The following is a 14415-nucleotide window of genomic DNA, read 5'->3' as shown; positions in this document are numbered from 1 at the left end:
ATTATTTTTTTTGAGGTGAGAGATGACAAATTAGCACTTCATCTAAAGAAATAAGCAAGTATAGGAAGCAGGTACTGATGCCTTCATTGAACTGGACATGTTCAGCATGAGGGGGGTGAGAAACTGGAACAGGTTGCTGGTGGAAGCCTCACCCCTGGAGGTTTTTGCAGCCAGGCTGGATGTGGCTGTGAGCAACCTGCTGTAGTGTGAGGTGTCCCTGGCCATGGCAGGGGAGTTGGAACTGGATGAGCCTTGAGGTCCCTTCCAACCCTAACAATTCTGTGATTCTGTGTCTAACCTAAGAGTGTGAGTGGAGCTTCTGAATGCAGAAGAGAGCAGTAAAAAAAAAAAAAAAAAAGAAAGTGTTGAGCAAGGGAACTTTAGTTCTTGGCAACACGCTGAGTGAATGACAAAGACTGATTAAAAGTGCTGCCATGTAGAATCAGCCTCATATGTTCCTGAATTTAATTTTTAAACAGCTTGGGTCTGTTCCCATTCAGAAGCCAAACCCATAGCAGAAACTGGTGCAGCTGAAGCTACTTTTCAAGGCTTTTGTTAAAGGCCAGTCCCTATCTGCAGTGGTTTTGGTACTCTGCGTCCCCAAAGGCTTGCAAGCCAAAACGTGTCTGCAGAGTTGCACAGTGCCAGTGCAGCTAAATATTTTTAAGGAATGACTCCCAGAATATGAAGTGGATGAGAAGCTCAATCTGAGCTGCCAGTGTACACTTACAGCCCAGAGAGCCAAGCAGAGCCTGGGCTGCAGCAAGAGAAGTGTGGCCAGCAGGGCCAGGGAGGGGATTCTCCCCCTCTGCTCCACTCTGCTCAGACCACACCTGGAGCTCTGTGTCCAGTTCTGGAGCCTCTGTTCCAGGAAGGATCTGGAGGTGCTGGAAGGTGTCCAGAGAAGGGCCATGAGGATGAGCAGAGGGCTGGAGCTGCTCTGCTCTGGAAACAGCCTGAGAGAGTTGGGGTTGTGCAGTCTGGAGAGGAGAAGGCTTCCAGGAGACCTTCTTGTGGCCTTCCAGTATCTGAAGGGGGCTCCAAGAAAGCTGGGGAGGGACTTTTTAGGGTGTCAGGGAGTGATAGGACTCGGGGGGGATGGATCCAAGCTAGAGGAGGGGAAATTTGGATTAGACATTAGGAGAAAATTCCTCCCTATGAGGGTGGTGAGAGACTGGCACAGGTTGCCCAGGGAGGTGGTGGAAGCCTCATCCCTGGAGGTTTTTGCAGCCAGGCTGGATGTGGCTGTGAGCAACCTGCTGTAGTGTGAGGTGTCCCTGCCCATGGCAGGGAGGCTGGAACTGGATGATGCTTGAGGTCCCTTCCAACCCTGACAATTGTGTAAGTGCACACAGACACCTCTAAATAGCAATTTTGCTGCTGGAAGAAAAAAATAGAATGTTGTCCTGACAGACTTTGTGTTTTGTGCTTTGTTTTCTTTTTTTCCTCACCCAGGTGTTTCACTGCCCCATGAAGAATCCTCACTGGTTGTGAACAAAGGAGAGGAATTAAGGCTGAGGTGCAACGAGGAGGGACCTGTGACTTGGAATTTCCAGAACTCAGACCCATCAGCAAAAGCAAGGAGCTCCAATGAAAAGGAGTGGTACACCAAAAATGCAACAGTCAGAGACATAGGCAGATATGAATGCAAAAGCAAAGGGAACACTGTCACCTCTTTCTATGTTTTTGTTAAAGGTAAATCTCAATGCAGGCATTGTTCTGCTTCCCACACCCCCAACCCCTGCCCCTTCCATTTCCACTCCCAATAGGGCAGTAAGTGCTGGAGGAGGGAAAGAAGAGAGAAGAGTCTGATAGAATAAATCATCTTCTTTGTCCAGTAGAAGGAAAAACTCACTGCCAGCTTTGCTTGCCATGGTCTTTGTCAGCAGAGCAAAGTCCTGGCTGAGTTTCTCTTTCCATCCCTGTGGTTTCCTGGAGAAATGTACCTGAGCTCTCTTTCTAGAAGCCAGGCAAGTGATCTGAATCAGCTGGGTGAGTCAGTTGTACTGTGAGGGCACAAGCAGTATGGGGAAATGCCTTTTGAATTCTATGCCATCCATCAGCAAGGTTTGCCCTCAAGTTCTTGATTGATTGAGGCAGTAAGCTAAAGGGTTTGGCTTGTTGGGGCTGGGCTCTCAGGCTTAAGCCAGCAGACAGTAATGAGTCCCCTGCCTCCAGCTCCTGGTCTACTTTGTGACTGACAGAAATGTCTCAGATGGGGAAGAGAGTTCCTCTGCTCTCATCTGTGTAAATCCTTCCTGACCTTTCCTCTTTGTGCAGTGTTTTCTTCACCCCTCTTCTTCTGTTGACTCCTGATCTGTGGCTTCACCAGCTGCATTCAAGATGACAGTTAACCAGGCCTTTCATTCCTCTCTTCTTTCCAATGCAGAGAGTTGTTCTGCTGCTTCTTCACACAGCTCTGGTGCCCTTTCTTCCCTCTTGATGGGATAAAGGCCTTGCAGCATCCCCTTTCCTGGGCACAGCAGTCCTTGTCCAACAAGGGTTGCCTCACACCCTGCCAGTCCCTTAGCTCTCCAAGACAGGGAGATACAAGCACAGCAGGGCAAACAGTGTTCTCCCAAGGGAAGATCACAGAAACACAGAGTGATTGAGGCTGAAGAAGACCTCTGAGATCATCCAGTCCAGCCTGTGACCTAACACCACCACATCAGCTGAACCATGCCACCAAGTGCCACAGCCAAGCTTTTCTTACAGACCTCCAGGGATGGTGACTCCACCACCTCCCTGGGCAGTCCATCCCAGTGCCCAATCAGCCTTTCTGTCAGGAAGTGCTTCCTAACATCCAACCTAAGCCTCCCCTGGCACAGCTTCAGGCCATGCCCTCTTGTCCTGTCACAAGTTGCCTGGGAGCAGAGCCTGACCCCCACCTGCTTCCTGACCCCCACAGCTTCCTTTTAGGTAGTTGTAGAGAGTGCTAAGGTCCCCTCTAAGTCTCCTTCAGCTGAACACCCCCAGCTCCCTCAGCCTCTCCTGGTCACCACATAATGTAAAGAGTGCTGCTTCAGCCACTCCTGAGTTGTCCACATAGCCACACAGCTACCACAGATGAGTTTTCTTGACCTCCTGTGTTTCTCTGAGACTATGGCTGAAGGAAATCTGGCATGGATTTTACCTGTATGGGTGACAAACATTGTTGGCTTTATCTGCCGTGGCTGTTTTCCGGAAGGTCATGGTAATCACCCCCAGAGCTGTGATCATGCAGCTGTTTGTGCCTCCTGTTCTGACTGTATGGGGGGCATCCAGAAGAGTGTGTCCAGCAGATCCAGGGAGGTTCTCCTCTCCCTCTACTCTGCCCTGCTGAGACCTCACCTGGAATATTGCATCCAGTTCTGGGCTCCCCAGTTCAAGAAGGACCTCAAGGAACTGCATGAGAGAGTCCAGCACAGAGCCACAAAAATGACTGGATGATCTTGGAGGTCTGTCCCAACCTGGTTGATTCTGTGATTCCATGATTAGGGGATTGGAACATCTTTAAGAGGAAAGCTTCAGGGAGCTGAGGGCTCTATAGCTTAGGGCAGAGGATCCTGAGAGGTGACCTCATTGCTGTTGATAAAGATGTGCAGGGTGAGTGCCCAGAGGCTGGAGCCAGGCTCTGCTGGGTGATGCCCAATGACAGCACAAGGGGCAGTGGTGGAAGCTGAGGCATAGGAAGTTCCATGGAAACAGAAGGAAGAATTATTTCCTTGTGAGGGTGCCAGAGCCCTGGAACAGGCTGCCCATGGGGGTTGTGGAGTCTCCCTCTCTGGAAATACTCAAAACCTGCCTGGATGTGTTCCTGTGAGACCTGGTGTAGGTCACCCTGGCAGGGGGGTTGGAGTGGATGATCTCTGGAGGTCCCTTCCAACCGCTATCAGTCTGTGGTTCTGTAATATTCAAGGTGAGGCTGGAGAGGGCTCTGGGCAGCCTGATCTAGTTGGGGATGTCCCTGCTGACTGCAAAGGAGATTGGGCTGGATGACCTTTGGAGGTCCCTTCCCACCCAGACCATCCTGTGATTCTGTGATCCTATGTCTTAAACCAACTGCACACTGCCCATCATCTAACCCAAATTCTCTCAGTCTTCTTTGCTGGCTCATGGTTTGTTGATCTCTAAGTCATTCCAGTTGTACAAAGCCAGTTTGCAGAAGAGCAAGGAAACCTTGCCCTCTGTTTTTTATGTTTCAAATTCATGCTGCCCTTTAGGGGAGAGCAGCTGGGAGCTGAAATGAAGCTTTTGCAGAGTGTTTGTCACCACACCATCCTTTATGTCTGTGCTTATTATTAATGGCCACATTCTCAGCATTTCAGGGGCTTCAACTTTGCTTGGCTGAAGTGCTCTGATGTTTGTGTGCAGTGGGGTGGCCAGGATGAAATGCATTAGAAGAGTTCCCTTTTGAAAGATTGCTTGATGAGATCTCTATCAGTTTGTGTGGCCTTTTTTTTTTTTTTTTCTTCTAAGGAGGATAAAAATAACCCCAGCTTTCAGGGAGGGGAGAGAGAAAGAGAAGTTGTGTGGTGCTTCCTCTGGTAGCAATGTGTGCTCGTTCAGATTATGTGTTTTACAGAAGTGAAAACCATAATTTAGGTGCTTTTCAGCTTCCATTTGCTCATAAATTTCTTCCCCAGTCCTCCTGTGGGCATGGAGCCTTGCAGCCCTGCCACTAGCTAAAAGCAAATGACTCTTAATGAGCTGTGGAAATCTGTTTGCTGTTGTTGGGGCTGAAAGGTAGAGGGGTTTGCAGCTAAACGAAGAAAAAACATCAAAAACACTGAAAAATATAAAGCTCCATCTCCAAGTAGGAAGCAGTAAGGTTATTTTTGGTGCAGGTGAATGGTACTGAATGCTGCTGCACATCTCCTGATGTGCTGCTCTTTTAGGGCAACATTTGATGTCTCTGGGTAAGCATCAATTGGGTCATGCTTGGGGGTTTTGTTGGCTGAATGTAAAACTTGCTTTGATGTAAGTGTGGTCTGCTGGCGAGCAGCCCTGTGGAGAAGGACCTGGGAGTGCTGGTGGGCAACAAGTTCTGCATGGGACAGCAATGTGCCCTGGTGGGGTCCTGGGAGCCATTCAGAGGCGTGTGTCCAGCAGATCCAGAGAGGTTCTCCTCTTCCTGTACTCTGCCCTGTTGAGACCTCACCTGGAATACTGCATCCAGTTCTGGGCTCCCCAGTTCAAGAGGGACAGGGATCTGTTGGAGAGAGTCCAAGGCAGGGCTACAAGGATGCTGAAGGGACTGGAGCACTGCCTGGGGAGGAGAGGCTGAGAGCGCTGGGGCTGTTCAGTCTGGAGAGGAGAAGACTGAGAAGGGATTTAATCAATGTTCATAAATATCTGAGGGCTGGGGGTCAGGAGGGAGGGGACAGGCTCTGCTCACTTGCACCCTGGGATAGGACAAGGGGCAATGGATGGAAACTCCAGCACAGGAGGTTCCACCTCAACATGAGGAGGAACTTCTTCACTGGGAGGGTCTCAGAGCCCTGGAGCAGGCTGCCCAGAGAGGTTGTGGAGTCTCCTTCTCTGGAGACTTTCCATCCCCATCTGGATGTGTTCCTGTGTGACCTGTGCTGGATTCTCTGGTGCTGCTCTGGCAGGGGGGTTGGACTGGATGATCTCTGGAGGTCCCTTTCAACCCCTAACATCCTGTGAGCCTGTGATCTCCAGAGGTCCCTTCCAACCCCTCAGATCCTGTGATCCTGCCCAGTTGCAGAGGTAGGGATGTTAGAAGCTCGCTGTGCACTGTCAGCTTCTCTCTCACAGCTCTTTGCCTTTCTTCCCAGATCCCAACGTGCTCTTCCTTGTCGACTCCCTGATCTATGGGAAGGAAGACAGTGACATCCTGCTGGTGTGCCCACTAACAGACCCACATGTTTCCAATTTCACCCTGAGAAAATGTGATGGCAAACGCCTCCCCAGGAACATGACCTTCATTCCCAATCCTCAGAAAGGCATCGTCATAAAGAATGTCCAGAGGTCCTTCAAGGGCTGCTACCAGTGCTTGGCCACGCACAATGGAGTGGAAAAGATATCAGAGAACATTTTCCTGAATGTCAGGCCAGGTAACACAAGATTTTTTTGCCTTGTAGAGCACTTGGTTTTGCCCTTCACCTCCCAGGAGCTGATGGGAAGTGCTGTGAAGCTGCTGCTGTGAGGACAGGCTGAAAGAGTTGGGGTTGTGCAGTCTGGAGAGGAGAAGGCTCCCAGGAGACCTTCCTGTGGCCTTCCAGTATCTGAAGGGGCCTACCAGAAAGCTGGGGAGGCACTTTTTAGGCTGTCAGGTGGTGATAGGACTTTGGGGAATGGAGTGAAACTAGAAGTGGTTAGATTCAGACTGGGTGTTAGGAAGAAGTTCTTCCCCATGAGGGTGGTGGAACACTGGAACAGGTTGCCCAGGTGGAAGCCTCATCCCTGGAGGTTTTTGCAGCCAGGCTGGATGTGGCTGTGAGCAACCTGCTGTAGTGTGAGGTGTCCCTGCCCATGGCAGGGGGGTTGGAACTGGCTGAGCCTTGAGGTCCCTTCCACCCCTGACAATTCTGTGATTCTGTGTTGTGTCTTGGCCTTGTCCTGCGGGTTTTGGAGGTGGTGGTCTCCCCTTTTCCTACTTAGAGGTGCTTGCACACCAGAGGATTGTTGTCTGGCCCCTGTGGGTGCTGCAGGCTGTCCAAAACTAGTTGCTGGCCCTAGAAAGCTTCTTGGGGGCAAACTGATCTCATGTCACTTTGGCTTGTGGCTGTGCTGTGCAGCTTGGGTCCTGACCACTGCCATTTTCTGTTCCTGGTGGTTTCCAGATGGTTATATTTCTTCACCATTCTAGGGAAAGTGAACTGTGCTGTTAGACTTTGAGGACAAGCCAGCACCCTGAGGTTTGGGCAGGTTTGTGCAGGCAAGGTGGAGATTTGGGGGGCCTGACTCACAGGTCTGCTGCCTACAAGTGACAGCAGGAGGAACTGATTGATAGCCTTGAGGAAGGATTCAGTGGAGAGGCAGAGCTTGGGGGAATGCTGAGCTCTTCTGTGTCTTTATGAGTGAGGATGGGCACATCAGCAGTTGTGTGCCAGGAGGAGGAGGAGGAGGAATGCTTTGTGGCTGAGCTGCCAGATGCATTCAGACCTGTTATGACACTCTACATTTGACCTTCACGTGCCCTTGTGCCCTAAAGTTGGGTGGTTGAATGGGTTTGGGAAGGAGGAGTGTGGCATGTTGAGGCTTCTATCCCCACAGAGAAGCAGTCTAACGGGAGAGGCTGGTTTTGTCTGGGCCTTTTGGAGCCTGCAGTTACCCTGTGTGTCATTAGTTGTCATTAATTCACTGGATAAATACCCAGGAGAGCAGTGGAGGCAGCAGTTCAGCAAGCCAGGCTGGCTCAGCATTTCCTCAGGAACAAGTAAATGAGTTTGTTCTCCACAGAGCTCTGGGGCTCCTTGGATGAACTCACTCTTTGCTGCAGCTGAGAAGATCTCCACTAAGGTGTGTGTGCAATGCAGAGGCTACAGTGAGGTCTGGGGAGGGAGCATCCCCATCCATGCACACAGTGTAGGTGACCTGGAGAGCAGCCCTGTGGAGAAGGACCTGGGTTGCTGGTGGGCAACAAGTTCTGCATGGGACAGCAATGTGCCCTGGTGGGGTCCTGGGGTGCATTCAGAGGAGTGTGTGCAGCAGATCCAGGGAGGATCTCCTCCCCCTCTACTCTGCCCTGCTGAGACCTCACCTGGAATATTGCATCCAGTTCTGGGCTCCCCAGTTCAAGAGGGACAGGGACCTGCTGGAGAGAGTCCAACAGAGAGCTACCAGGATGCTGAAGGGACTGGAGCACTGCCTGGGGAGCAGAGGCTGAGAGCCCTGGGGCTTTTTAGTCTGGAGAGGAGAAGACTGAGAGGGATCTGATCAATGTCTATAAATACCTGAGGGCTGGGGGTCAGGAAGGAAGGGACAGGGACAGACTCTGCTCACTTGTGCCCTGTGACAGGACAAGGGGCAATGGATGGAAACTCCATCACAGGAGGTTCCACCTCAACATGAGGAGGAACTTCTTCACTGTGAGGGTCCCAGAGCACTGGAACAGGCTGCCCAGAGAGGTTGTGGAGTCTCCTTCTCTGGAGACTTTCCATCCCCATCTGGATGTGTTCCTGTGTGACCTGTGCTGGATTCTCTGGTCCTGCTCTGGCAGGGGGGTTGGACTGGATGATCTTTGGAGGTCCCTTCCAATCCCTAACATTTCTGTGGTCCTGACACTACTGTATTTTTTTACATACACCAGCCCTGCTCTGCTATCACAGGGAGTGTTTATTTCCAGCTCTTCTCCAAACAATGAAATCCTTTATGACCTTTTGCCTTCTTCTTTTTCCTTTTGAGTTGTCCATGGCTGTTTCTGGTGGATGAGAACAAAGCAATGCCTTCTGCACTGGCTTCCTCCTGTCTCTTGAGCATTGCTGAATGCCAAGGGAAGATGTTTTTTGTGAGCCTTGCTATCTGAAGAGAACAAACAGGTTTCTTTGTTCTCTTCCATGGCTGCTTCCAGCATGAGGAAAACATTTTTGTTGCAGTCTGAATGAGTGGCTGGGATGTGTGATGTCTTCCTAAGCTTTGTGTGATTTCCCTGAGACAACTACAAAGCCTGTGTCAGAGGCAGGAAGAGAGTCTGGAAAACCTTCCATGTTGGCATTCACAGTTTGAAAGTGAGTCTTCCTGCATTAAACAATTCCCTAGTGGGGAGGTTCAGTGGTGTCTCAGAAAGGAGGAGAGTTTGAAGAAAGGATGATGAAAACAAAAACAAACAGAGGGAGGGAACAGAGCCCAAGAGCTGTGTGGAGATAAGAGGCACATAGTCCTCAGTGTAGTCAACTGCTGACAAAAGCCACCCAGAAACAGAACAGGGGAGCAGTTAGCCCACAGCTGCTTTCAGCCAAGCACCCCCTTGGGTGGTAAACTTGTCCATAGTCTTGGCTCCAGCCACCTCTGTGAAGCATGACTGTGAGGAGAGGATGTGCTGAAGCGCTTGAGCTGAACCTGGTGGAGAGGGTCCAGAGGATGGCCACAAAAATGCTCAGGGGGTTGGAGCACTTCTGCTTCCGGGACAGCCTTAGGGAGCTGGGGGTGTTCAGCCTGGAGAGGGAAGGCTCCAGGGAGACCTAAGAGCAGCCTGCCAGGACCTGAAGGGGGCTACAAGAAGGCTACAGAGAGACTGTTTGCAAAGGCCTGCAGGGACAGGACCAGGGGCAATGGCTACAAACTAGAGCAGAGCAGATTTAGATTGGATGTTAGGAACAAGTTCTGCACCATGAGGGTGGTGGAACACTGCAACAGGTTGCCCAGGGAGGTGGTTGAGGCTCCATCCCTGGAGAAATTCAAGGTGAGGCTGGAGAGGGTTCTGAGCAACCTGATCTGGTTGAGGATGTTCCTGCTGAGTGCAGAGGAGGTTGGAGATCCTTTCCAACCCAGATTATTCTATCATCTACCTCTCCTTCCTATGCTGGCCATCAGGGGGTTTTCAGGGACTTGCTAGACAGCACTTGGTGTCCACTGTAGTATTTTGCCATGAAAAGTTGCAAATAGTGGTAGCCTGTGGGTCTTCATTGACTGATCCTCACCCTGTTTGCTGCTCCAGAGTGCAACTTTTTAATTGCTGTGCTGGAATGAATCACCTTAGGGATGCTTCAACATCCTTCAAGTTTCTTCATGCAAGTTGCTGTGCTTTAGCAAGTATCTACCTCCAAGGGTCATTTGAAGGGAGACTGAAGCAGAAATGTGCTTGTTGTGAAGGAACAACTATGTAATATGTTACAAGAAATCTGAATTCCTCTCAGAGGCCTGAAATTCTATTGGAAAGTTAAGTAGTGTTGGGTTTTTTTTTTTATTCCTCCCTCCCAAGAAGCTGTGAAGCAAAGGAAAAGTAACTTACTTCTAAAATCTGTTTTCCAGTTCACAAATCCCTTCCTGTCATCACCTTATCCAAAAGCTATGAGCTTCTCAAAGAAGGGGAAGAGTTTGAAGTGACCTGCATCATCACAGATGTGGACAGCAGTGTGCAAGCTAGCTGGATTGCTCCAAAACATGGGGTGAGTGCCTTCACACGGGGTGACTTCCTTGCCTTGAGTCATGCACGCCTTACTACACAAACTCTGTAGGCATTCATTGGGCTTGTGCAGGGTTCTCCGCCTGGGCTGGAACAATCCTCCCTGTCAATACAGGCTGGGGGAGGAGGTGATAGAAAGCAGCCCTGAGGAAAAGGATCTGGGGGTGCTGATGGATGGATGAGAAGCTGGACATGAGCAGGCAGTGTGAGCTTGCAGCACAGAAGGCAAATCACAGCCTGGGCTGCATCCAAAGCAGAGCCAGAGAGGTGATTCTGCCACTTGGCTCTGCTCTGGTGAGACCTCACCTGGGGTGCTGTGTGCAGGTCTGGAGCCCTCAGTGTAGGAAGGACATGGACCTGATGGAGAGGGTCCAGAGGAGGCCACAAAATGATCAGGGGTTTGGAGCAGCTCTGCTATGAGGACAGGCTGAGGGAGCTGGGGGTGTTCTGTCTGGAGAAGAGAAGGCTCCAGAGAGACCTAATAGTGAACTTCCAGTACCTGAAGGAGGCCACAAGAAAGATGCAGAGAGACTGTTTGCAAAGGCCTGCAGGGACAGGACGAGGGGCAATGGCTTCAAACTAGAGCAGAGCAGATTTAGATTGGATGTTAGGAACAAGTTCTTTACTGTAAGGGTGGTGGAACCCTGGAACAGGTTGCCCAGGGAGGTGATTGAGGTCCCATGCCTGGAGATATTCAAGGTGAGGCTGGACAGGGTTCTGGGCAGCCTGATCTGGTTGAGGATGTTCTTGCTGACTGCAGAGCAGGGTGGACTGGATGAGCTTTGGAGGCTCCTTCCCAGACCATTCTGTGGTTCTATGAATACCTGCTGCTGTGTTGGTTTGGATTTGTTGCTTTTCCAAAGGCCCCACAGACTGCAGAGGGCACAGCAACTGTCCCATGCCCTTGTGGACAGCTGGGGTTAAAAAAAGGCATCTGGAAGGGTTTCTGTTCCCAAAGGAAAATTAAAAGTTAGGCTCCCCAGTGTGAAATTTAGGTGACCTCTATTGGGCTGCCTCAAATTGGGGAGGCTGGAGAGCTTCCACATCACATTGCAATCAATGGGGGCTGCAGATATCAACAGCATGGACTGCAGATTACATATGGGAGGTGTTGTCATTACAGCAGTTAAGATAGCTGCTAATTAGCATGGGACTGTGTGTGACAGGAATAGTAGTGAGCATTCACAGGGATGATTAATTCATTTAAATTACATGGTGTGTCTCACTAGCTGGGAGGAAGGCACTGAAAAATGAACCACTGAGCTGGCTTCTGTCTGCAGTGATAGATGAACTTCACTGCCTGGCAGCACCAAATGAAATCATTGGCAGGCTAAGTGCTCCAGGAGAGTTTGTTACTGGCAGCACAGCTCTTCTGCAGGCAAGGAGCAGAGACATTTCCCTCCCCTGGTCAAGCCAGCCTGCTGCCAGGTTTGCCTTTGAAAACCAGCAGTGTTCCCTGGGTTGTTCTTTAAGGACCCTCCTTGGTCTGCTGGCTATGGCCTGAAATTTAAATGAATTAAAAGCCCTTGTGAAAAATCTGTTAGTAACTCTGTTTACACTTCCATGCCAGTTGGCTGCTCCTTTACTGCTAATGGTAGTGACCAGAATGCACAATTCAGAGCCCACACATGTGTGGGAAAATAAAAAACAAAAGGCTTCTGTGATGTTTGGATCAATCATATCTCCTCCAGCAGATAGCACATGGGGGACCTGTTCCCTGGGGCTGGCCATGCCGTGCTTAGCTAATCTGTTTCTCTGACAGAGCTGCTCTCCCTAAGTGCTCACTGCTCCAGAAATCCCACCCCACAGCTCCCAAAGTTGAGCTCTTAATGTCATAAAGGCAACGTGGGACATCAATATGGGGCTTTTGGTCCTGTGCCAAGGTCAAGGGCAAGTGCTTCATCTGAGAAGATCATTCCTTCTCTCATTCCCCTGTGTTTGCTCTGCTGCAGTGTGATGAAACTGGGGCCCTCCCTGAAGTTTTTCTGCTCTGTCACTTTGGATGTTATGAGTAGCAGCCATCAGGAGAATCTTTTTGACCAAATAAGTTTGTTTGACCTTCCCTGGTAAATAGCAGGGGATGCTATCTTTTGAAGGTTGACTATCAAATTGAATTTGGTGCTGAAAGAGATTGCACGAAAGTCATGTTTAAAGAAATGGAGAATTCCAGACTGTCCTGAATGAGGGGAAAAAAGAGCCCCAAAGATCTTTTCCCATGTGTAACTTGTGAAAATTCAGAGACCTGTTACAAGCAGGCACAACCATAAAAAGCAAACTTCTATTGGTGGTTATTTACAGCTCAGGAGGAACCAAAATTGTGCTGAGAAGATGAAATTTAATGTAGAAGCTCTTGGAACCTCCAAGAACTGAAATCATTGCACTGGAAAGTCATAACAAGTCCAAGTCTGGATTAATCGATGTAAATTCTGCACTTTGGCAGAAACTGAAGTTCACAGCTCCAAGCATTCAGTTTTTCTGTGCATGTGGAGTCCCAGAGTCATGTTACACTTAATACTTTGAGAAGAGAATGAGTTTTCCAATTCTGAAATTAATAGATCTTGATTATTATCCACGAGGAATCAGAGTGGGTAGCGGAGGAAGGATGCTGTGTAAAGCCTGTAGCCAGCAGGTCTGTCTGCAAGCAGTCTTGGGGCATAAAGCTACCCAATTGAAAATGAAGCTCCAGCACCTCAAATTCTTTCCTGTCACTCACTGGAAGCATTGCAACCATTGGAGAGTTCAGTGATTTTTGGTCACCCGTTGAGTGATGAGGACCACACTTGGGTGCCTCAATGACTTTTTACAGTAGCGTTAGGCAAGTCTTCCAGTAAGCCTTCCAGGATCTGAAGGGGTCCTACAGGAAAGCTGGGGAGGGACTTTTTAGGGTGTCAGGTGGTGACAGGACGGGGGGGAATGGAGCAAAACTAGAAATGGGGAGATTCAGATTGGATGTTAGGAAGAAGTTTTTCCCCATGAGGGTGGTGAGACCCTGGCACAGGTTGCCCAGGGAGGTGGTGGAAGCCTCATCCCTGGAGGTTTTTGCAGCCAGGCTGGATGTGGCTGTGAGCAACCTGCTGTGGTGTGAGGTGTCCCTGGCCATGGCAGGGGGCTTGGAACTGGATGATCTTTATGGTCCCTTCCAACCCTGACAATTACTCTGTGAAAGTCAAGCCCCAGTGGTCATTGTGCATCAAGCCCTAGAGCTGGGAGCATTGTTAGTGTAAATAAAACCTTCTGTTGCTTCCTCACCTTCCTGGAGAGTAGAAGTGCATCCAGAATGAGCTGGGTCTGACCTTGGGCAAAGCCGTTTTTATTTCTCACGCATTCAACACAAAATAAAGACTAAGGGGGAGGGGGTAGGACTTAGGCAGGGGCCATTATCTCCCAGAGACAGCTGATCACACACTTGTTTTGGGATGGAGAGATTCTAGTGACAGGTTTCTCGTGCTGCCGGCTTATTATTCCGGTTGAAAGTGATGAATATTAATACAGTAAAATTATAATCACTTCTATTTTTAATTTGTCTAGGAGAGAGGCTGCACCCACAGTGTTTTAGATGTTAATTGTTTTTTTTTTTTGTGTGTGTGTGTGTATGTGTTGGTTTGTTTTTTTTCTTTCTCCTGACAGATTGTTAGAAGCAAAAGCCGAAATTTGGGTGATTATGGCTACGAAAGCAAATTAACATTGAACATCCGTTCAGTGGGAGTTAATGATTCTGGAGAATTCATGTGCCAAGCAGGAAACCCTTTTGGAAAAACCAATGCCACAGTGACCTTGAAAGCATTAGGTAAAGAGTTCCTGCAGAAATCTTAACCTTTCTGAGAGCTGGGGGGTGGAGAGGGAGAACTCTGGGGACGCTTCCCTTCTTCCTCCCTTCTCCTTTCAGCCAAACCTGAGTGAGTGAAGTTGCTTTGTTACAAAGGTTGTTGCTGACTGGTACCATATGGGATAGCTCAGGAAGTGTTGTGGTGTGTGTGACTGCTTCAGTTTCTCCAAGCCTTTGCATGTTACTGGAATGTGATGTTAGAACAGCCACCCAGCAGTGTGTTTCCATCTCTCTCCTTTGCCTCATCCTTCCTGGTTTGAATTTGGAATTGAGCTCAGTCTTAACTGGGTAAAATACCTGCTGAGGACAGGCAGAAGGACCTGGGGGCTCTTGGGCTTGGGGCAGAGGAGCCTGAGGGCTGCCCTCATTCCTTTTGATGAAGATCATAGAATCATAGAATCAGTCAGGGTTGGAAGGGACTACAAGGATCATCCAGTTCCAACCCCCCTGCCATGGGCAGGGACACCTCACACTAGATCAGGCTGGCCACAGCCTCATCCAGCCTGGCCTTAAACAC

The 14415-nt window shown here is 49.6% G+C and overlaps 1 protein-coding gene across 1 annotated transcript in view; it reads left to right on the top strand.

Annotated features, from left to right (window-relative positions):
• Positions 1-14415, top strand: part of KIT (KIT proto-oncogene, receptor tyrosine kinase) — a 78091-nt gene that overhangs the window by 25579 nt on the left and 38097 nt on the right. The window contains exons 2-5 of the mRNA XM_054383291.1: positions 1456-1695; positions 5781-6059; positions 9919-10055; positions 13700-13859. Coding sequence (XP_054239266.1) covers positions 1456-1695; positions 5781-6059; positions 9919-10055; positions 13700-13859 — 816 coding nt within the window. The remainder of the gene's footprint in view (positions 1-1455; positions 1696-5780; positions 6060-9918; positions 10056-13699; positions 13860-14415) is intronic.

This window comes from Indicator indicator, chromosome 8 (assembly GCF_027791375.1).
Source record: "Indicator indicator isolate 239-I01 chromosome 8, UM_Iind_1.1, whole genome shotgun sequence".
Lineage (NCBI taxonomy): Eukaryota > Metazoa > Chordata > Aves > Piciformes > Indicatoridae > Indicator > Indicator indicator.
The sequence above is the reverse complement of the archived record's forward strand: the minus strand, read 5'-3'. Positions and strand labels throughout refer to the sequence as shown.